This window comes from Camelina sativa, chromosome 3, assembly GCF_000633955.1.
Source record: "Camelina sativa cultivar DH55 chromosome 3, Cs, whole genome shotgun sequence".
Lineage (NCBI taxonomy): Eukaryota > Viridiplantae > Streptophyta > Magnoliopsida > Brassicales > Brassicaceae > Camelina > Camelina sativa.
In genome coordinates this window covers 22,188,770-22,213,530 of record NC_025687.1, presented here as the reverse complement: position 1 = coordinate 22,213,530, position 24,761 = coordinate 22,188,770, and the positions used below count along the sequence as shown (strand labels likewise).

General features: G+C 35.5%; 2 protein-coding genes across 2 annotated transcripts; one reads left to right on the top strand and one right to left on the bottom strand.

Moving 5' to 3' along the window:
* On the bottom strand, window positions 819–1,339 carry LOC104779201 (uncharacterized protein At4g04775-like). The gene is made up of 2 exons (XM_010503577.1): window positions 1,166–1,339; window positions 819–1,097 (listed from the first exon to the last, which is right to left on the bottom strand). Exons 1-2 carry the CDS (start codon window positions 1,337–1,339, stop codon window positions 819–821), a joined length of 453 nt encoding a protein of 150 aa, XP_010501879.1.
* On the top strand, window positions 21,336–23,544 carry LOC104777713 (transcription factor MYB108-like). Its single transcript, XM_010502009.1, has 3 exons — window positions 21,336–21,598; window positions 22,468–22,597; window positions 23,013–23,544. The coding sequence occupies exons 1-3, from the start codon at window positions 21,409–21,411 to the stop codon at window positions 23,410–23,412; spliced, it is 720 nt and encodes a 239-aa protein (XP_010500311.1). The 5' UTR covers window positions 21,336–21,408; the 3' UTR covers window positions 23,413–23,544.

Below are 24,761 nucleotides of genomic sequence, written 5' to 3'. Positions count from 1 at the left end.
ACACGGTGGTTTTTTGAGCGAAGAGAATTAAGTGCCAAGCAGAAAGATCCTTTAACTGTAAAGGTGGAGAAAAAGATTTCAAGAAGAATTGTGAAAGGTAAATACTTTAAAAGTTATCCAATTGGAAGAAACATAATACAGATTAAAGCGAATTGGGTAGACTTTGTGGTTGACTTGGAGAGAAGGACATGTTCATGTGGAAAGTTTCAAATGGGCAAACTCCCTTGCAGACACGCCATCAAAGGAGCTTTTGATATAGGCAATGATCTATATTCATATGCTGATGATATGTATAGCACTACCAGTTGGAGAGAGTATTATAAGGAGACTGTTAATCCAATAGGTATTCCAGAGAACAAATAGGGCGTCTCTGACCACGTTGAGGCTGCAAAATTTATACCACCTGAAACAAGAAGACACCCTGGTAGACGAAGAAAACGAAGACATGAAACGGTTGAAGACAAGATAAGAGCGTCTCAACAATCACAATCGTCAAAGAGACACAAGTGTAGCCGTTGTGGTAAAGAAGAACACAACCGATCAACATGTGATGTCCCAAAATAGGTGACGTTATGCCTTTGTTAGGATTTTAAACCATTCCCAGTTTATGGTTAAATTATTGATTTCTAGTTTTTGTTTAAACTTTACTCTTGAGTTGTCAAGTATACTTCAACATTTCATTATTTCACTTTTTCTGGTTTCTTCCTTAAGAACATAAAAGCAAGTTAACAACATGATCATTCTCAAATGCTAACAAATTCGATAAAAAAAATGATCAATGTGATACCCTCACAAACCAAGGAAAAAAAACAATATGCTCAGCCTAGTAATTTGCTGCATCCAATCATGATCATGCACAATATCGCTAAGATCACCATCATCTTCCTATTGCTGGTTTTTGCTTTAGACAAAGCATCCTCTATCGTCTCAAATATCTCATTTTCCATCTTCTCGTAAACTATTTTCTCAAACTCCAATCTCTCTTTTCTGAAATATTTCAAATGCTTCTCAAATTCAACATTCTTTGTAGTAAGTGTATCTATCTCGTTGACCGAAGCCTCATCATCCCATTTGAAGGTGTGATCATCGTTCCTAAGCTACACGAAGCCCAACTGTTATAATCAAAATTAAAAACAAAACTAAACGTGTAACAATGCCAATTTACCCTGTTTGATACAGCAAAGCCACAATGATAATATCTCCGGTAAGGATTGGGATCAGACTTCGATATAAGTGCTACAATTCTTTCCCCGCACCAACATCTCCTTGGGACACCAACCACTCTTCCTCTTGTACGGGAACTAGTTGATCCAGTCGAGTTTGTCGATACATTGCTCATCTTCTTCTCACAATCGAACGAGAACTAGGTCAACTTTAGGTTTCTTAAATTTGGGGATTTATGTGTGTCACCGTAAAGGATCGAGTTTGGTGCAAGATACAGAATCGGTTAAGTTATTAATTTGGTATAGCTCTTAAACCAAATTAAAAAGTCGGTTTCTTGGTTTGATAGACTTGGTGAACAAAGTCATCGAAGACAAAGCCAAAAGTCATACCATATATTAAGTTAAAAATGAAACCAAAGTCACACCATATATTAAGTTAAAAATGAAACCAAAGTCATACCATATATTAAGTTAAAAATGAAACCAATTCATACCATATATTAAGTTAAAAATGAAACCAAAGTCATACCAAATATTAAGTTAAAAATGAAGACATACTAAAAAGATGAAAAATCAGTCAATTTCGACTCTACGAGTCTAACTTTGGAGGGACATAGTTCTTCATACGCTCAAATAATAGTGGATCATTTGCAGCTTCCCACAGATCGACATCAATCTTCAAACGCGCTTGTTAGATGTTCTCATCGGTCATCAAATCCAAACTTAAAGATTTCATATGACACTCGATGTATTTCAATGCATGGACCCCGTAATCGCTCTTTGACCTATTCAACTCGGACAACACCTTCATTTCTATGATTTCATATTGTGTTACTAGAGATGGTTTTCTATTCACCTTTGCATTAATTACTTTCAAAATCCTTGGGATGCAGTTTGCGAAACACTCGACATACCTTCTATTCTTGTGTCCAACACAGTCGAAGACTTCAACAGTTCTTAAGACGAAGTTAACGCAAACAGAAATCCAGTGGTTGCCGTTGACGAAAATTGGAGCGTATATCCTGTCAAGATCTGTACCCCATTGTTTACCTGTCTTTCCGAGGAAACTCACCATTGGCATAATCGAGAAGTCTACTATCCCATTTGTGTTGACTCTTTGTTTTCAAGTACTTGGTGTATTCCACTTTGATTGTCTCACTGAACATGCAATTCATGAAACCCACACGGTCTGACTTCATTCGCCCTAAAGATGTTTTCTCCCGGAATAAATACATCATCGCATCAATTTCCTTAAAACAAAATAAAAGTTAAATTTAAATTTGACCATGGTAAAATAATGAACAATTTAAGCATTGAGAAAAATCAAGTTTATACCTACTTGATTGTGCAACCACTTGTTGTGAGAAATGACACGATCAAGTAATTCTAAATTAATTACCGATGGACCCAACTTAAGTTGCTCGTGCCTGTGAAACAAATAGTAATTTGTAAGGTAAAAATTTTAAAATATGGATAATTGTAAATATATGTTACAAAATATATGTCTAATCTAGAATAAAAATTAGAAGACGTACCCAAGATTCCTTTGCCATGCTTCCAAAACATTCCATCTAACCTCGGATACGAAAACCAAATCAGCATCGTCGTCATACTTTCCCGCATCTATTGTAGGATCAACTTCGGGTACACATGGTTTTTGCGAAAGATGTCCTACACTTTTCTCTAAGAAATCTTGAGTGCTCAATAAATCTTGACTGTCAATATTAAGGTCTATGGCACCCGATTTGGTGAACAAATCATCGAAAACAAATTGTTTTCCTGTCAATGGAAATATCAAACAAAGTTTAATGTTTACAAACAAAGACATCCAAACAAAGTTTAATGTTTACAATACAATACATAAGTTCACCAAGACAATTACAATACATAAGTTTACAGTTAGCCGAATATTTAGAATAAAAATTACATAGCCGAATGTTTTCAAAAAAAAAAAATACATAGCCGATTTCCAAAATTTTTTTTACCAAGTTACTTTTTACTTACCAAACTCTTTCGTTGAACGGATGGTGATTTCCCCTATGTCAAAAATAAGAATCAATAAGTTGGTAAGGCACCATTACATATACAACACCAAACATTATATATATTTTTTTGACTTACCACATCTTTTGGTTTAAATGATGGTGGTGTGGCTTGTGTCGAAGTTGATGCTAGAGTGGATAGTATCTCCTTCACTTATGATACATCCTCCTTCATCTTCTTCAATCGCTGGCCTATTTCTTCCTTAAAAGGTTTGAAAGAAGCTTCAAACATACCTTTAATGAATGACTTCATTTCTTCATCAAAACCATGAGTGGTTGCGGCTCGCTGACATAGGAGTTGCATTTTTCGAGTCTCTGCACCATGGTCAATGTGCTTCGTCTTTCTCTTCTTTGTGCTTGATGCTCCCACATTTACATATTGCTTCTTCTCGTTACTCTCCAACCCAGAAAATTGATTATCTCCATCACTAAGCTTAGGGTCTTCTTTCTCATCTCCAGCTACCTCACCTTCCATTTCAACATGATCATCTTCGTTTACAACCTCCTCTATCTTCTCTTCATCAACATCATCAGTCTCAACATGTCCCCACACATGGTCTCTAAAATCAAAACCAGATCAGACCAAAACATTTAAGTTTTTAACAAGCACATCATTGATCTCATCACGCCTATGAAAATCAGCCGACTCGAATATGTCAAAATTTCCTGTGATGGAAATGTATGGATAAATGATATCCTACAAAAAAACACATTTACAAAAATGTTTCTTTAGCCAACTATAAAAAAAACAGAACCAGATTATGACTAAACCAATTAAAGAAGAATAGTGAAAGGAGTAAACTAACCTTTGGTCCAAAGGATTGCTCTATGAAGATAATGTCTTGATAAGAAACTTTTGATGTGCCCTTCTAGTTAGAACATCTAGGACCGTTTTTGAATTCCTTGTTAATCTTTTCTCCCAACAATTCTCCAATCACTAGAATTGCTTCCATAACCCATACTTGAAGTGCAAATGAGAAACCATTAAGGATATAACTGTTGGTCTTCTTCAACTCCTTTCTTGTGTCCATGATCGAGGTCACAAGAAAGTCAAAAGAATGTAAACCCCAAGGATAAGCTCTCAACTTATCAAGATCCATCACCAATTTGATGTATGAGAGAGGGATCTTTTTTCTTCTCATCCTTAGCCATCACCAAACCAGCTATGACACACACATATACAAATCTTAACTTGTCATCAGGTTCCCACTTGTGAATTTCTAGTAGGTGCACATCTATCAGCCTCTTAATGCTAATCTTCGATCTCTCTTCAACAATCTAGCCCAAAAACCTTTATCCTCTTTCCAACTGTCTTCTTTCCAAGTCTCCAAATCAAAGCTGAAATCATCCTCGTATTTGAGTCCAGTGACTGCATAATATTCTTGCATCGAAAATCTCAGTGGCTTCCTTCCAAACACAAACCAGAGTTTATGTTTCTTATATGTGATCAACTGCCTACACATGATGCTGTGTATCAAACGAGCATAGTACCCTAAACTATTTTCGTAGATGGCTAACACATTTGCAAAGATAGGATCACTCTTCACTTTCTCATACTCGGTTGGCAAAGCATACTTAATTCTTGTCAAGATAGACATTTTGCAGCTATTGTTTATCTGTTTCACTTGTGGTTCATCACCATATCTGAAAATGCGTTTAGGATACTCAACGCCTGAACAAAAGATTAACAAAAAAAATCAAACAATGCAATAAGAGTTGTTAGAAATAACAGAAAAAGCTCTCATCATGGAAACAAGCAATATTCAAAATTTATAAAAGTACCTGATATCAGTCCGCTTGATCCAGCTTTGTCGTCCATGTTCAACAAGCTAATATTGCTCATGTACACTTAACATGTGAAACATAAAACATATTACAATCAAATAACTATCAAACCAACAATAAAACCAAGAACAGTTCATAAGGGATCAAACCAACTATAAAATCTAACAAAATTGACAATTTAAAACAAAACTTAGTGATCACCAACTCAAGCTATCGGGATTTCAAAACTCTTGAGACAACCAATGAAACAATGAGATGAAGATGAACTCATAAGTGATTAACAAAAGCTATTAGCAAAATCGATTAACAAAAGCGATTAACAAATACGATTACCAAAAGCGATTAGCAAAAGCAATTAACATCAAGCAATTTAGTAATTTCAATTCAAAGGCGATTAACAAAATCTACATGCAACTTCCAAATCTATACACAATGAGAAATCTAGAGTGATTTACACTGTAATATCAAGCCGAATTTCAGGTGATGTGAAGAGAAGCAAACAACATTGAGCGATGAGAGCAAAAAAAAACATGGGAGCTAATCAAACCATGAATCGCATTAATAAGATGAAACCAAATCAGGAGGGGGACAAATCAAGGACGAAACTTCACCCAGATGAGAAAAGGATGAAAAAATAAACTCACCAATGTCGATTAGTCGGAAGAACAAGCGGCAATAATTCACCGTCCGTCAAGCTGCCGTCGATGTCAATTTTGGAGGTTTACGATTTGGTAAAAGTGAAAAATAAGTGTAAGGGTTTTCAGGTTTTCATTCTTTGGGTTGTATAAACCTCTAAATCGATTAGAGGTTTCAATCATTTTGATTTTTCTTTTCAAATTTTGTTAATTATTATTTATTGTATTTTTGTTTTTTATTTTGGTTTTAAAAAGTAGGGATAAAACTGAGTTTTTATTATTATAAAACCTATTTCACCAAACCTAAAAAATTAAAGTATATATGGACATTTTTTGAAAAAAACATCCTTTTTTCCAATTCTTCCTTTAATTTTTGAGTGATTTTCCTAAAGTTTAATAAAAAAGATTAATTCTTTTAATCTTAGTGTTTTTAAATCTTGGAAAAGTTCTTATAGGTTCTAGTTCTATATTTAGTATCAGAGACAAAACAAACATAAGTTTCTTATGTTTGAAGGTCATAACATGGGTGATATATCGTTGTGGCTAAACCTAAGAAAAAAATCTTCGTTTATACAATGTCCTATGCTTACCGTCATGAATTATAATGTGTGGTCCATGCGTACGAGGATCAAGCTCATAGTGCATAAGGTTTGGGACGCTATCGACCCCGGAACGACCCGATGATGAGAAGGATGACATGGCGAGAGCTCATCTCTTCCAATCCATACTGAAGGCACTGATTATACAGGTTGGAGACCTTGATACCTCTAAAGCCGTTTGGGATGGGATAGATTCAAAGAAACACACTTACAAACTCTAATGGCCGAGTTTGACCGACACAAGATGAAAGAGACCGACACCATCGATGCTTTCGTAGGTAAACTCTCTGAATTGTCAACAAAATCTGCTGCCTTAGGGGACAATATTGAAGAACCAAAACTTGTCAAAAAATTTCTTATGAGCCTACCATGGAAGCAATACATACATATCATTGCTTTACCTGAACAAGTTCTTGATCTTAATACCACTAGCTTTGAAGACATAGTAGGAAGGTTGAAAGCTTATGAAGAGTGGATTTCTGCTGAACAAGAAGACGAACAATCAAGCGACCAAGGAAAGCTTATGTATGCTAATATGGACATAAAATCTTACCAAGGGAACTACGGCTCAGGCGGAAGAGGTAGAGATCAAGGTGGACATTTTTTTTCAGATGAGGGAGAGGACGAGGAAGTTATTGGAATCAATCGAATGGCAGATATAGGTAAGAGCAAGACAAGTCTAGGGTAATTTGTTTTCAGTGTGATAAACTAGGACATTATGCATCAGAATGTCTAGATCGATTGCTTAAACTCCAAGAAACATGAGAGAATGAAGGTGATGATAGTAAAGAAGTTGAGGAACTCATGATACATGAAGTAGTATACCTTAATGAGAAGAATGTGACGCCAAACAATTTCGAAAAGCATGATATCAATGTCTGGTATCTTGATAATGGAGCAAGCAATCATATGTCCGGAAATCTGACTTACTTCTCCAAACTTGACAAGACGGTCATGGGTAAGGTGCGGTTCGGGGATGATACACCCATTGATATAAAAGGGAAATGTTCAGTTCTCTTTGTCACCAAGAATGGAGACAAGAAAGTTTTGGCGGATTACTATTATATACCAGATTTTAAGAGCAATATCATAAGTCTCGGGCAGGCTACAGAGTCAGGGTGTGACGTAAGAATGAAAGAAAACTATCTCACATTGCATGATCGAAACGGTATCTTGTTGATGAAGGCTAAATGATCCAAAAAATCGTCTCTACAAAGTACTCAGGGAAGGTAGTGAAACTACTAAATGTCTGCAATTGATGGCACAAAGTGATTTCACTAGATGACATGAAAGGTTAGGACACATTGGCATAAAAACCATGAAGAAAATGGTACATAAGGAGCTAGTTATTGGTATACCAAATGAAAGGAAACATGTGTCTCATGTTTCCTCAGAAAGCAAACAAGGCAAGGTTTTCCCTAAGCAACATCTTTCTGTGCATCAAAGATACTTGAACTCAAACATGGAGATCTTTGCAGTCATATTACACCCTCTACGTCTGCTCAAAACAGAGATATCATTGTCTTAATTGAATATCACTCACGCTATATTTGGTCACTACTCTTGAAAAAGAGCGACACGTTCGGAAAGTTCAAGAAATCCAAGGTAACGGTAGAACAAGAAACATGAGATTTTATTAAAACGTTTCGAACAGATAGGGGAGGAGAGTTTATGTCTCACAAATTTCAAGCTTTTTGTGATGATTCTGATATTACAAGACACTTAACTACGCATACACACCTCAACAAAACATATTGATTTGCCGTAATAGAACACTCTTAAAGATGACTGGAAGTATACTGAAACATATGGGTATGCCAAATTATCTTTGGGGAGAAGCGGTGAGACATGCTACGTATCTAATTAATAGTGTTGCAACCAGAGATTTGGACACAAAGATTCCATACAAATTTTTTAAAGGAAGAAAGCCTAGTGTTGATCATTTACTTGTCTTTCACAACAAGAAAACATGGAATTGCCGACTACAAAAACAGTCACTATACAGTCGAAAACTACTTATTAATGACTGATTGGCGACTGACATACGTAGTCACTAAACAGTGCATCACAAAAATAATCAGTCGCTAAACAGTCGACACGGAGCTACTAGTTGGTGACTGATAATTGTGGTCGTTCTTCCCTCGCCAAACAGTCGCTAATGTTGCGACTGAATTGCAACGCTTTAGCGACTGATCAGGTTACTCATTTGCGACTATTTTGGTTACTGATTTGTGTACGTTTCGGTGATTGTTTTACAACTGTTTAATTATCATGTTTTTAAAAAATTATGGTAAAAATGAATTATTTGATTTTGTAATACCAAAACTGATTATGAAAACTATAACTAAACATAAAAAACATGAAATTAAACAAAGACATAAGTTTCAACATACATCCAACATAAGTTCCAGAAAACATCCAAACATCCAAGAGTACAAGTCGCAAATATTACAAAAGTTTTCATAATCATGAGGGAAGGAGGGATAGAGAAGGAACCTAACTTTGAACATCAGAAGGGTTTGGTTCATTGGTTTGAGACTCGAGGAAGGCGACATAGTTTGGGTTAGTCTTGAGGAAGCTCACCAAGAGTGAGATCTCTGCTTGTTGCTCAGATGCAACCCGTAAAGCCTCAGCTGCAATCCGTGAAGCCTCTGCGTCACGCTCTGCGTGTAGAGCTGCTTGTTGCTCTATTTTGCGGTTAGCTTCTTCAAGCTGTTGTTGTAGGCTTGTGAAAGTAGAAGAGCTTCCACGGAACTTCCGCTTCCCGTTAATGTAACTCCCTAAGCTTCCACCTCCAAAGTATGTTCCTCTATCACTTATGAAAGTAGACTGCATAAACAAAACAGACAGAAAAGTTAACATAATTACTTAACAATGAAAAACTTAATAGATTATTAGAAAGAAGCAAATTACCTGAAGAAAGAGCTCATCATCCTCCTCGTGAGATAGCTCTGATCGACGTGAAGTACCATCAGAAGACTCATCATTATCCCGAGCAGCCAACTTAGCTTTCCTTTTTTTCTTATATGTCTCATGAACTGCTTGCGCTTTCTTATCCACAAAAGTACCATCTTTTTTGNAGAAGGAACCTAACTTTGAACATCAGAAGGGTTTGGTTCATTGGTTTGAGACTCGAGGAAGGCGACATAGTTTGGGTTAGTCTTGAGGAAGCTCACCAAGAGTGAGATCTCTGCTTGTTGCTCAGATGCAACCCGTAAAGCCTCAGCTGCAATCCGTGAAGCCTCTGCGTCACGCTCTGCGTGTAGAGCTGCTTGTTGCTCTATTTTGCGGTTAGCTTCTTCAAGCTGTTGTTGTAGGCTTGTGAAAGTAGAAGAGCTTCCACGGAACTTCCGCTTCCCGTTAATGTAACTCCCTAAGCTTCCACCTCCAAAGTATGTTCCTCTATCACTTATGAAAGTAGACTGCATAAACAAAACAGACAGAAAAGTTAACATAATTACTTAACAATGAAAAACTTAATAGATTATTAGAAAGAAGCAAATTACCTGAAGAAAGAGCTCATCATCCTCCTCGTGAGATAGCTCTGATCGACGTGAAGTACCATCAGAAGACTCATCATTATCCCGAGCAGCCAACTTAGCTTTCCTTTTTTTCTTATATGTCTCATGAACTGCTTGCGCTTTCTTATCCACAAAAGTACCATCTTTTTTGGTATGAGTCCTGAGAAATACTTCAGGAATAGTTGGCGGTCTTCCTAATTCTACTTCCTGAAATGTTAAACAATTAAAAGGTTAGGAACCATCTGATGTCAAGTAATTAAACAATGAAAAGGTTATGATGTAACTCACCGTCTCTTGTTTGATTTGTAAGTAAGACTTCGGACCTGGTACATGCTTGTGAGGGCCAAGACCATTACGGTCAGACATTCGAGCTGCTAAAGTGGTTGCACTCTTTGCCATGGCTTCTTCTGCGTTCCAATAGTCACACATTTCTTTCCAAATAGATTTCTCAATCCAACTCAGTTTCACTTGATCTCGCTGAGCTACTGCCTTGGAAACCATGTCTTTCATATAGTTTTGATAATTGGTATAGAACTTTTCTTTAACCACACCGGTTAGTGAGGGATCCCAGGTGTGTGTTTTCTACAAAAGAAGACTAGTGTTAGTGATAAAAAAAAACCAAACAAACAAAATACATATACAGAAATCAAATTGAAAGGAGTAGAATTTAAGCGAATTCCAAGAAGTATTTTTCTCTTCTTACATTAGGAACACAACCCCAACTGTAATATGTCCCATCAAACTTGTTTGTAAACACTTTTGTAATCTTTCGGGTAAGTGATGACTTGTCTTTACCAAACCTTCAAACACAAACAAATCAAAAGTAAAATTCTAATCAAACACAAACAAACCTTCAAACATAAACAAATCGAAAGTACCAAATTCTTAAAATTCTAATCAAACACAAACAAACCTTCAAACATAAACAAATCGAAAGTACCAAATTCTTAAAATTCTAATCAAACACAAACAAACCTTCAAACATAAACAAATCGAAAGTACCAAATTCTTAAAATTCTAATCAAACACAAATACAAGTGTTCCAAACACAAACAAACCTAAAAATTCTAATTAATCCAAGAAAAATTCTAATTAATTTAATCAACTAAAAAATCTTATCTTACCAAGTGGTTCCACGCTCTAATGAGGGAGAGAGGTCAGTGGTATACAACTCACGGCCTGTTTGGACAAGCATGTCATGTAAAGAAGCGAGTACATCAGCGGGGAGATTTGATTGCCTTAAATCGTCAACCTCAGAATCAGCTTCTTCTTCCTCATGTGAGTTAGGCGATTGAGAACTGTGATGTGATGCAGAAGCTGGTCGAGGTTCAACAGATTGAGAAGAGGGTAGTCGATGATTTGATATGTGAGGAGACTGTCCAGGTAGAGGAGACTGTCAAGGTAGAGGAGACTGTCGAGGTCGATTCGAGACTTGAGGAGACTGTTGATGATGATTCGTGACTGACGGTTTAGGAGATTCTCAAAGTTGACTCGAGCATTCTGGTGGATTCATCGCGGAGGCGAGAGGTTGAGGAAAAGGACGCCTGATTGGAGCTCCGCTGGAAGGGGTTGCTCCCGGAAATCTCCTCGAGTTCTCGAACAGATTTGTCAAAGGTGGATAGTCTCTGTAAGTAGGTGTAGGTCTCGCTGGAGGCTGGAGGATTGGGACATGAATTCCCATAGAATCAGTGTCTAGGTCTCGCTGGTTCGACGACGTGAAGGCATACTGGCTGGGAAGAGTAGCGGGTCTTCGATTCGCCATTTGTGAGGTTCCAGAGGTTCGATTTGAGAGTTTTCTTCTTCCTCCTCCTCTTTTCTTTACTCCAGCCGTCAAAATCGAGAGATACTAGGACAAGGATGCAGATCTAGGGTTTTCTCAAGGGTTTTCTCGGGGATGAAGAGAAATGAGGGATTAGGGTTTTCTAGGAGATGAAGATGAGATCGATTTGGGTTTTCGCCGTTTTGTTACAGCCCAATTTTGGTTTAAGGTCCAAATAAAATATATCAGTCGCTAACGAGTAGCTGTTTAGTCGCAACTTTTGGCGAATGTCATATTGGTTTCGCAATTAGTCGCAAATTGGCAACTAAACTGCGACATTATGCATCAATCTCGAATTAGCGTCTACTAGGCGACTATTTTACTTTAGTAGCCATTCAGTAGCAAAACAATCGCTATTCAGTCGCTATATTTAGCGACTGTGTTTTAAGTCGCAACTTGCAATCGGAAATTCCATGTTTTCTTGTAGTGTTTAGTTGTGTGTGTTTCGCTAAAACAGAGGCTCATCATATAAAGAAACTTGATGACAGGTCATGAGTCTTGGTACATCTTGGAATTGAACTAGGTTCAAAAGCTTAACGGTTGTTTGATCCAATAAATAAGAAAGTAGTGGTGAGTAGAGACGTAATATTTGATGAAAGTAAGAGATTGACTTGAAGTTATCGAGGAAGGGCGACACGTGAAGATGGTGGGACATTTGGAATAAGTTTCAAGTAATTTGGTAACAATGGATTTTTAGATGTTAATGATGGGGATATGTAGAGATACAAAGAAGAAAGACACGAAGAAGATAACTGACTATGTGGAGGAAGATGACAATGGTACAGTTGAAATAGAAACAGAAACAGAGAGTGTACTAAAACAAGAATAGTCTAAATTGCGAGCTTTATTGCGACCAAAAACAAAAACAAAGTACTGAGGAGACTATGTTTTGTTCGCTGAAGCTGAAAGCGAACATCTCCTAATGGTAATAGATGGGGAACCATGGGATTTTAGTGAGGCAGAAAAATAAGAAGTTTGGAAGGATGCTTGTGACGAAGAGATTGCATCAATAACAGCTTAACAAAACTTGGGATTTGGTTGATCTTCCTATGGTAGCCAAACCAATAGGTTTAAAGTGGGTTTTTAAACTGAAGCGTAATTCTGATGAAAGTATTAACAAACACTAGGCAAGACTCGTAGTAAAAGGTTATATGCAAACACATGGAGTTGATTTTGATGAAGTCTTTGTGCCAGTAGCACTCATTGAAACGGTTTGGTTTATCATTGCACTAGCAGCTTCGAATGACTAGGAAATACATCACTTGGATGTAAAAACTTTGTTTCTTCATGGAGAGCTAAAAGAAACATTGTTTGTTACTCAGCCTGAAGTATATGTAACTAAAGAGTGAGGATAAGGTATAAAAACTAAACAAGGCACTCTATGGGCAAAAGCAAGCACCGAGAGCATAGAACCCCAAGCTAAACTAAGAACTTAAGGATTTTATTTTTTTAAGTACTTCAAGGATCCTTCTCTATATCGAAATCATGAAAAAAGCATCTTCTTCTTGTAGTCGCATATGTGGAGGATCTACTAATGACGAGATCAAGTCTAAGCATTATTCTAGAGTTCAAAAGAGGAATGGCCTCTAAGTTTGAGATGAGTGATCTTTGTAGATTGACTTTTTACATTGGCATTGAAGTACTTCAACACGAAGATGGGATTACTTTTAAACAAGAAAGGTATACGACTTAAATATTACGTGATGTTGGAATTATATACTGATGGATGCTAGGTTAAAATTTTCTAAAGAATAGGAGAAGTGAAGCATCGACAAGACATAATACAAAAGAAACATTGGCTGCCTTCGTCACTTACTTCACACACGACCAGATCACACCCGACCAGACCTTCGTAACATATGAACCTTTTGAAGTCCCGGCCAAATCTTTGATTACTCTTTTTCAAAATCCGCTTCTAAGAGTGTTATTTTATCATTAGAATTCAAGGAGTTCTTTTGCCATCCAATTAAACCTTTTCTATGCAATATCAATCTTGTCGTCACTGAAACACAAGATCCAACTTTATGTTTATTACAAGATCTGAGAACCATCACCTTACCAGCCTCTTTATGCAGATTAGATACTAGAAACTGAATTGCCCTCTATAAGCGTCTTGTGAGGCCACCAACTTTATCAATACTGGTCTGTGATCTGACCCCCTTATATCTAGAAAGGCCTGATTAGATACTAGAAACTGTTTTATAACTCTTGATTCCCAATAAATCTATCCATTCTACATTGAATCCCATGATCTCCTCTCCTTCCAGCCCAAGTAAATCTATTGCTTGTACTTGGTAGTTTAGCCATATCACACACACTTAACGTGTCCGTGAAGGGTTTAAACTCATAATCACATCTTCTTGGCCCACCATTCTTTTCCCCATTATGCAAAAGATCATTTAAATCACCAAACATTAGCCCTGAGACCAAATATCTGGATCCGCCGGATATTCGGATTCGGGTCTGATATTCGCTCCGAAAAACCGAATATCCGATCGAACGGATTTGGAGGCGGATAGCAAAATAGCAAATCCGGATACAGATCCGGATATTAATAAATATTTGGGCCGAATATCCGGATCTGGTCCATATATAGTTTTTTAAGCCTTTGTCCACATAAAAGATCCATATTAGTATCTTTATAAGCCCATAATTTTAAAAGCCCACAAGAAAACTAGGGTTTTCACCAAACTAATGAATCCGCCGGATACGGATCCGGATCCAGATACCTCCAAAAAACCCGGATATTCGGATCGCCTGAGGGTGCACCAATTATCTTTCCTACCTACTCCGATCTTTGATAATATTTCCCATCTGAAGGACCTTTTTTCCTATTTGGATCACCATAAACGCAAGAAACAAAGATATTGAATGCTCCAAACTGTACTTGAGCATCCAATAAATTCTTATCTACAAACAGAACATCCACCTTTACACTACTCTTATAGAAGACCGCCAAACCTTCGCACTTCCCAACCGGTTCTACTGTAAAAACAAGATCATTAACAGACATTGCAAATTCACCAAACCGACTCTTTTATGCATAGTTTCCATCAAGAACAACATCTACGGAAAATGGTTTTTACGTTTCTCCTTGAGACGAGGAATTGCCAAGTCATGAGACCGTCCCAATCCTTCACAATTACAGCTGATTATGCTTATTAAGGGTTAGGCAGTCCCCCCTTTGGGACCACCTCTTGAGGATTAAGCTTTGGCTGTTTCGCAATGCTTGTTCCCTCATCATCTCCTTTTCTTTTAACCATAGATCCTATCTTACTACTCTCTCTAATCTCCATATCCCAACAATCCATAATTGGTTTAGCCATGACCTGCTTTTTGACATTTTTTCATCGGCTTTTTCCTACCCTTCGGCTTTGGTTTAGCTTTGGTAGTAGCAATCTCGGAGGAGTCAGCATTATTGAGAAAGACTCCATAAACCGTTGGATTTTTAGGAAAGGGTGGAGCCAGGGCTACAAATTTTCAGGCACCTCCATAGCATTCCCTGTCTCTTTTTCTATCAACCATTATTTGTCTCTTTTCCCTCTACTGCTGCCAGCATCTGTCAGAAATTATCATCGCTATTTCTCTCATCTCCCTTTCAGCAAGTTCATAGTTGAAAACCCTTTCCTTTATTGACATCTTGATGGAAAAAGGGTAGAGTCTCCAACTTAAGGACTGACTTTTGTGCAAACAGATCCTTTTCCACATCCTTGACTAAAGATTTAAACTTGTCAATCCGAAGAAGTTTTTCTTCTTCTGACGAAACTCTAAGATATTGTCTTATCCCTTCAAAAAATATATTGGTGAAATTTTAGGTCTTCCAAAGGTAGGATCTAATCCAACTTGGTTTTCTTTTAGCACCCCATACAAGGGATCATACATCTTTAACACTGGCTCATTTCCCTGTTTTGTCAAAGGGGTACCTGCTTTCCTAGCATCTTCTTCTCCTTGTTTCTTCATCATCATAATAGGTCACGACTCTCTCTCGTTTGTCATCCTTTGACATTCAAAACATATTTTTGAACTCTTTCATACTCGAAATTCACTGAAGTTGATCCCCCATTTGGTAGGTTGACAATCTTTGATCTTCTTAAAGGCCTCAGGACATCGAATAAACCTTAACCCTAAGAGCATTTTCATCAGTCATTCTGAGGTTGGTGTCAACCTAATAAAAAATAAAAAAAAGTAATAAAAAGGTGATAAAAGAGAGAGACACAAGGTCTGGTCAGAGACTTGCATAGACACTCTCACACCTCCTTTTGGCTAAGTGTCATAACTTGATTGGCTGATTTTTAAAAAACAAACAAAATTTAAACTAAATGATATTATTATATTAAAATATTATTGCAGAATCCATTTTCATAGGATTACGGATGGTTATGCTCTAATAAAATCATGTAGTTGGGATTTCTCAGGATCAAAGGCTACTTCTATGACCTGCCCAAACACCTCTCCCAGGGCCGTGAGAGCTTTTTTTGGTATAGAAGTTTATCGGCAGGTTCCACATCTGGATGACTGGATCCACATGGGCGTCAGTTGAAGATAATTATCTGGAGGGTTCTCTTACCATTGATCCACTACTATCATCCATTCATTGAAGGTATGCACTCCGTTCTCTAGCACCTCTACTAAATCATGTTCAGAAGCGAGAAAGAACTGAAATCTTTCTTTTGATAAGGCCACTCCTCTCGTTCTTCCAACCTTTTGCCACTTTCGAGGCATGTTACAGATAAGCTGATCCATCGGTTGACAAGCGGGATTCTGTGGTCTTCCCACTAAACTCAAAAAAATTTGTTCGCAGAACAAGAATTCTAGTAAGTCAAGCATCTCGAAAAGTACGTCATCCTCCTCCAGGGACATAGCCATCAGAGCTCAATCCATGGCTGACGACATGGCTTTTTCTAACTGATAATTTCCTGATCTGAGATCTAGTGTTCTCCTCTCACCTATCAACTTGTTCTTTTTTTATATCTTGATACTTTACACAGAATAATCAGCGAAAAAAAACCTTTGTACAATCTAGCGATCACTTGAAATCTTGAAATTCAAGAATACTCAAGAAACTCTATTACCTTTTTTGCAAGTTCTTCAGAAAAGATACAAAAAATGTGTATATCGGATGAAAAGGTCTATTGGGAGAGTGTTTTATCCCTGTCAAATCTCGATTCTAACCTTAATGAAAACCACTAGTTTAGAAAAACGGTCTTAAAAGAAAAAAGAAAATTTTTTGTTATCACGCAACAGATTATAACATGATTTTAGTTAATTAATACTGTCAATTACTTTTATAAACTACTTACTAATAAAAGGGGTTATTTCATCAGATTTTTAAAACTCATTTTTAGATTGCCACATGGCAAAGGCAAAAACTCTATTCTAAAAAATCTATAATATCATTATTATCGCCTAAACATGTCTACTCTTCTTCCTCTTATTTTTCTTAATCATCGAACTATAATGATTTATCATTCATCGTCCCTTGAGTTAACAATCCACTTTAAAGAATCACTTAATCTCCCCATCAGTTAATCTAACTCGCTTTTTCAATGCTACCTCTCCAATCCGATTGTCAGCTCCGGCTCATAGCTAGGGCGAGAGGGGCAATTGCCATGGGACAATAATTTTTTATAAAAAAAAAAACATTAAGCAAATAGGGACCAGAAAAAAAGAAAGTAAAAATTTATGTTGAAAATGGTCCTAAAAAATTGTATGCGTAGGGACAAACTTTTTTTTTAGACGGGGCTGCCGACTGTCCATCCGATCAACGGCGGCTAGATTTTGTCTCCACCAAAAACGAACCGTAGCCACGAGAGGCCCATCAATGGTTTTCCAAATTCCATCGCCACCAGAGCCGTCAATGGTTTTCCAATTGTTGTGTAAAAACATAGAGAAACTAATCGAAGAAANGCTTTTTCAATGCTACCTCTCCAATCCGACTGTCAGCTCCGGCTCATAGCTAGGGCGAGAGGGGCAATTGCCATGGGACAATAATTTTTTATAAAAAAAAAAACATTAAGCAAATAGGGACCAGAAAAAAAGAAAGTAAAAATTTATGTTGAAAATGGTCCTAAAAAATTGTATGCGTAGGGACAAACTTTTTTTTTAGACGGGGCTGCCGACTGTCCATCCGATCAACGGCGGCTAGATTTTGTCTCCACCAAAAACGAACCGTAGCCACGAGAGGCCCATCAATGGTTTTCCAAATTCCATCGCCACCAGAGCCGTCAATGGTTTTCCAATTGTTGTGTAAAAACATAGAGAAACTAATCGAAGAAAGGGGCATATTCATGCAAAACTAAAATAATAAATCGATAGGCTAGCTAGCGGAACGAAGAAGGTGAAAGGGATCACCAAATAGATAAGGTAATTATTTAAGAAAAAAACATTTTTTGTGACACTGACACCCATGCATTATAATTGATTAGGTTTGTAATGTTTTTGGCTATTACAGGCGGAAGATGAGTTGCTAGCCAAGCAGGTAAGAGATTTACATCATTAATTCTGAACTCCGTTTGGCTTTTGTTCTTTCTTTCTTTTATGGATTACATCTATATACATTATAAATCTTGACTCTTTCATCTCCTTTTAACTAATTTAAGGAAGCAGACGGAGAAGATACATGGATAGAATGGACCGAAGATTATTTGAGTGAGAAACTTAACAGTAAAATTGTCTAGAAGAAAAGACTTGAGGAAGCAGGCTAGAGAGCTACGGAGCAGGTACAAACGCTTTTGCATAGAGTCTATATTGTTGGCTAATTCGTTACCAAAGATGAAACATCATATATCATCCAAAGAATCTGGGTTCTGAATCTTCTAAGTTGTCTTCGCACAACTCTAGCTCTGGAGAAAGACAAGATGAGCATGATCCTAAAGGACTGGTTAGTGTATCTATAATTCACTTCCTGCCATGTTCTTTTTGTTGTTTTGTTTTACAGTGCTTCTGTTTTTGCAGCTGCAAATCATTGACCATGTGAAGAGTGAAATTTATAGAGTCTGGTTTTTGAACGAGTAAAGCATGTGACTCATTAACACTTTCCTTTTTTTCTTAATCATTATATATAACATGCATTTTAAAAATAGACCTTAAGAAGGTTTTTGATACAAGAACACTACCTCAAATAGTAGATAGTAATATTGGATCATGAATTCTGAACTTGCAGTGGTAATTTACAGCTTAACTCCCTTCTCTCTTTCGTAGAAACTTTGAATAAATATATTTCAATAACAATTCTTTCTAACAGATGCATTTGCGGTTGATCCACTTTATCATTAGACTTTGTCACACTTTGTGTAGGTGAGTCAAAAAAGTATGGTACTTAAAGTTTGTTCCTTACAAGAATACTATGCATTTTCTTTGAAGAAGAGGAAGTAGGCAAGGGGAGAGCGCCATGAAGACTATGTATAGTATTTTTCTGTTCAGATTTAAGCGCCATGAAAACTAAGTCGGAGATGAAAAGATTGGCATTTGATTTAGAAGAGGATATTTCATTTTGCTACCGATCCATTCAACTCAATCGGGTCAATCTTTCTTAATTCTCCCATCCACATATTATTCTGAATTTTTTCTAGGTAATCTCATATTACGGTGTACAACTTTCCATTTTCTATTATTTGCAGTTGGATTTATACTAACAAAATTGATGTATGCGTGTATACAAACAAGGTCATCAAGTGAAGAAAGAAAGCGCTGCTACCCTCCAAACCTGTGATTCGGAAGAGAATATTCAAAAAGCATGGAAAAGCAAAACATGCATACAACTCCTACTAATTATTGCCTCGAAGGTATATTCAAATCTTCTTTGAATTGGTCAAGTCAAGCAGGGTTTAACCAAGGTGATTAAGATTATAGATTTGACCCTCGCTTTCCTAACACTTCTAATTAACTTCTTTATTTTTTCAGACCATGGTTAATGAAAAGAGAAAAAGTATCCACTCACTCGAATTTCTGGGTACAAGTTTCAAGCTATACTTGATAAACATCGCAAACATGGGCCACATTACAAAGTTTAGAGTGCTAGATGGCTACAGATCAACGTGTTGTACGTAATATTTTCTAAGCGTGTTCTTTAGCTAGAAAATTATGTCCAGCAAATGTGATGTGGTTTTATAAGGGCTATGTGTGTTTAAATAAACTTTTGTTTGTCGTTTCAATGCCATGACTATTTTACCTACTCACTTGAAGTATCTTTCTTGTTGAAATCAAACACAATATATAAGAAAAGTTAACTCATCACATGATTTCAACTTATATTTTTGGTAATACTCTTAAACTTTTTCTTACCATTTGGTGACTTGTGAATCTAAAAACTGAAACTGAAAACGTTTAAGCATACATTGGCCGACCTTAGAGGTCTTTTCTTTTCGTAAGAGCATTAACGTCTGATGACACACAAAACAATTTTTTCAGAAACCCAACAAGAAGGGATGACAACAACAAAGATAACATCACAAATATAGCCATACAAGCGAATAAAATGCTAATTCAAAGGGTGAGGTTGAAGATCGTTCGAGGGGTTGGTACATGAATAATTTCTTGGTGACAAGTTAGTTCGGCTTCGTATATGTTTTCCTCAAAGTACAACAAGGGAATGTAAGAAAGCTCGGGCAGATGACATATATAAGAATCAAAAGCTAATATAGTCATATGTTTTAAACATGTTGTCAAGTTTTTTCCTTTTTTTTATTGGACATATTCAACTAAATCAGAAAATATATAGTGATGGGACTGATGGTTAAGTTACATGTCTCTTTGATGAATTCTGTCTCGATGAGGGCAATGATCAAGTAATAGGAATGCACATCAATTGACTTCTGTAATCAAGGACTAAATTTGGGTAAGAGATATTTTTTTTCATGTCTTTTATGATTGTAGTTTACATGGATGATATACATTTTTCACTTTAACAACTGATTTTTCGTTCCTTCTATAATCTACCTTCGAACCCATCAAATATTTTACAGGCAAAAGAAATTCATTTACAAGTCGGCCATGGTACTGTACCATGAAAAAAATTCTCATAGTTCGCAGAGGTTGCGATAGTTGGGCATATTTTGATGTCCAGGTAGGTGATACTTTGACATATAATTGGGTTGATATATAGTTATATACCCTATCATAATTTTTTTGATATACATATAGAGGGTTGAAGGATGTAGAATATGATTCTGAAAAAAATAAAGTTAGTGAAAAGGGTGCTGGCATGAACAACTTCAAAGTGTCTACTGATATACCTTTAGTTCAGTGTTTGATGATGATGACCAAAAGATCTAGAAAGCATAAGGCATTGCTAATGTTTTTTAATACTTTTATGGCCAAAACTTTCCTTTTTTGTCATGAGCAAAATAAATTATCAGATGCTATAAAATTATAGATTTAATCACTAATGTTTGTAAATTTTATCAAATTAATCACATCATTAAATTGTCTAATAGAAAAAAATTACTGATTCCACAAAGCACTTAAATGACGAGATTTTTTGTTTGAAAACTTTCAATACTATTTTTTTCTTTTCTGATAACAGAGTAATAAGATTGACTCAAACAACCCAATAAGAAAGAACATTGTTTATATAGATAACTAAGTGCGGAATTGTGCGAACACTATCTTCCAATATTATCTTCTCGTAATAATTTATATATTATAATATGCTGATTTCAAATGTTTGCTATTTTTTATAATATATGCAGATAAATAAAGCACAAAAAAACAAAAAAAAAATCTATTAAACCCACCCTATAAACTCGATCACTTTATGCCCCTTCAGAAAACTCTCACCCTCAACAACCATCAAAATATTTATCAGATTATTCTCTCCTCTCAAGTTTCTAAAAATTATCAAAGCATGAATATATGTAGAACAGAATCCTCAAACTGTGAAACCCTAAAGCGGAAAGAAGAAGTGAAAAAATTCAAGAAGAAGATTGAAATAGAAACAAGGAGAGGTCCATGGACTGTGGAAGAAGACATGAAGCTCATCAGTTATATTTCTCTTCATGGTGAAGGAAAATGGAACTTCCTCTCTCATTCGGCTGGTAATTTCTTAAGATTTTGATGTTTATAATATGATACAATTAAGATGTAATTCTTTCTTGGATCCATGTCAATAAAATCATCATAACTAATCGTCATATGTTCATAACAAATTGTCTCAATTGGTTTCTCAAGCGTAGCTTCCCCGATAGATATTATATTGTGTATATAACTAGTTTGAAATGATTAAACTTTGCTATTGAACCACTCTTCATATGCTCTTCAAACAAGTACGTAGAAGTAGTCATTTTTTGTTCTTAAACATTTTCCACTAAATCTATCCTTCTTTTTTTTATCAGAAAGTCATTTCGGATTTTATGAGTACCCAATATCATCTAAAGTGTAATAAAGTTAATAATCTGATAACTAATTGAAATGAAAGGAGTAGATATAAAAAGTATTTTTCGTCTTATCGATGTTTATTCCTAGTTTATATCACATATTATTTACTTAATATATAAATACATAAAAAGTCTATGATTTTTTCGTAACTAGTGATAATACTTTTCTTATGGCTTTGACTTCTCCATGTCGGCAAAATATAATTCCCTCTGTAGAATTGGTAGAGTAACAAAGAACAAGTTGACATCTTCATAGTTCATTATTATCATTAGAAGTGTACTTTCGTATGAAACAGATTGGTCGGTCCAAATTTATTTACTTTTTCCTTTGGAGTTCTTTTCAGTACTAGCCTTTTTGAGTGTGGAACTCAAACACCTTTCACAACCATCCAATACGATAAAGCCTCTCATTTAATTGTTATCTTTATTGAATTGAGAAATTGTAATAGTGACAATATAAAATTGACTAATACAAGCACGTACTATTTCACGTTTTATATATTTATTGGAATTATTTACTATGGAGACAGGACTGAACAGAACAGGAAAGAGTTGCCGACTGCGGTGGCTGAATTATCTCCGTCCTGATATCCGCCGTGGAGACATATCTGTCCAAGAACAATTCATCATACTTGAACTCCATTCTCGTTGGGGAAATCGGTATGAAACCATTATTTATATCGACATAGTTATAGTTAATACATATTTTCTTATTAAAAGAGGAGAGATGAGAAAGCAAATTTAAAACGTCTCTATGAAATACGCAATTTAATATTCAGTTATTAGAGAATTGAAAAAAAATCAAATCAATGCGTCTTTGAAATTTCTTGGTTGAATTCTGATAGTATGCTAAATTTGTATCATATTTGAAATTAAGATAAGAAAAATCAGACTCTTTTTATCAGCAATTATTGTATTCACGAAAAGGATTATATAAAATTAAATGTGTTATATTGAATTGTAATTATTATTTTTAAATAACATTTAATTTAGAGCATGATGAATTATCTTATAACGATGAATTGATTGAGATTTCAGTAATTTGATATTCGTATATATTTCCTTTTTCTTGAAGGTGGTCAAAGATTGCCCAACATCTACCGGGGAGAACTGATAACGAGATAAAGAATTATTGGAGAACACGTGTTCAAAAACATGCAAAACTTCTGAAATGTGATGTGAACAGCAAGCAATTCAAAGACATCATCAAACATTACTGGATGCCTCGTCTCCTCGAGAGGATCGCATCCACTCAAAATGTCGAATCTGTCCCTAACCAATACTCGAGTGCAACCACTGCCGCCACGTCATATACGTCGTCGTCGTCTGAGTCCGTGAGATCGAGTTTCTACGGTGGTGATCAGATGGAATATGGAACGAAGTTAGATTCAAACGGTGGTGATTGGTTCAACGATGGAGATGCGTTAGAGACTTTGTGGAGTTTTGACGAACTCAACAACTGGCTCTTAGAGTAGCATTTCATTTGTTGGATTGATTAAAGTTAATTATAAGACAAATAGTTTTGTTATTCACGCATGCATACACCTACGGTGATTATACGACATAGTTTGGAAAGTTTCGTCGTCTCAAAGAGCATTTAAGCTTCTTCTTTTTATTGCATACACTTCGAATTCTAAGACCGAATATTTAATTTCGTAGCGCAATAACTCTTTTAGAAATTTCAAGTTTTTAGGGCATATATCTTCTTCCTGTTTGGCTAACCAATACGGCCGGCAATAGTATAGTTTATTTCATTAATTAAGCTTCAATATTAACTTAGTTCGTACGTATAATCATTAATGGAATTTGAGCTGGGAACTTCTAATATTTTAAACTAAAAGAAAAGGACGTACGTGAATGATGTCTATATTTCCTAATCATGATTAGAATATTTTAATTGTTATATAGCATAATCCAACTCATGTAACACTTTATCAAGATTATATATATACGTCCAGAAGGGATGAACCCCAATTAAATTAGTCTAGTTGATTTTTTAAAATAAAGTTATTTCTCAGTGTATTTTCCACTACGTCGAGTAAGGAATGTAGGATCACAGATTCACCAGAACCCTAGCTAGTTTTCAAATCAAAATATTATTTGATTCAATTGTTAGAATATAATCATACGGACAAACGCCCTATAGTCGAAACAATACATAATCAAACATACGGTAAAACCTCTATAAATTAATACTCTATAAATTAATAAACACTATAAATTAATAAATTTTGTCAGTCCCAAATCGGGTAAGTAGAAAAAATAACAAAATTCGATTAAATAATAAGATAATAATTTTTCAGAAATCCTCAGGTAAAATATGGTCCTAATAATATCATAAATTAATAATCATGTAAATTTACATATATATAATGTATGTTTTTCCTAAATTTCATATCTAAAAAACAACTGTTATGTTGTATTTTCAAACTATAATGATATAAAATATTTTGTAACATGTCATAATTATAGCTACATTTTTTTAAGTTTTCAATTTTTAGATATCCATCATTTACATTTTGATAGTTTGATTAACTATTAAAATACAACAATCTATATTATTATTCATAAATTTAATTTTATGTATCTTATGTGTATAAGTGAATTTGTCTATTGTATTTGTAATTTATTGTTAATAATGTTTTCTAAATATTACAAATTTAATTCCAATACCATAAAATTTTAAATATCCGAAATTATTGTTAAAATTGTCTTAATTCATAATTTTTAAAAGTTAAACTATTAAAAATATATCTATAAATTAATATCACTATAAATTAATAAAATGTTTTGGTCCCAACATTATTAATTTATAGAGGTTTGA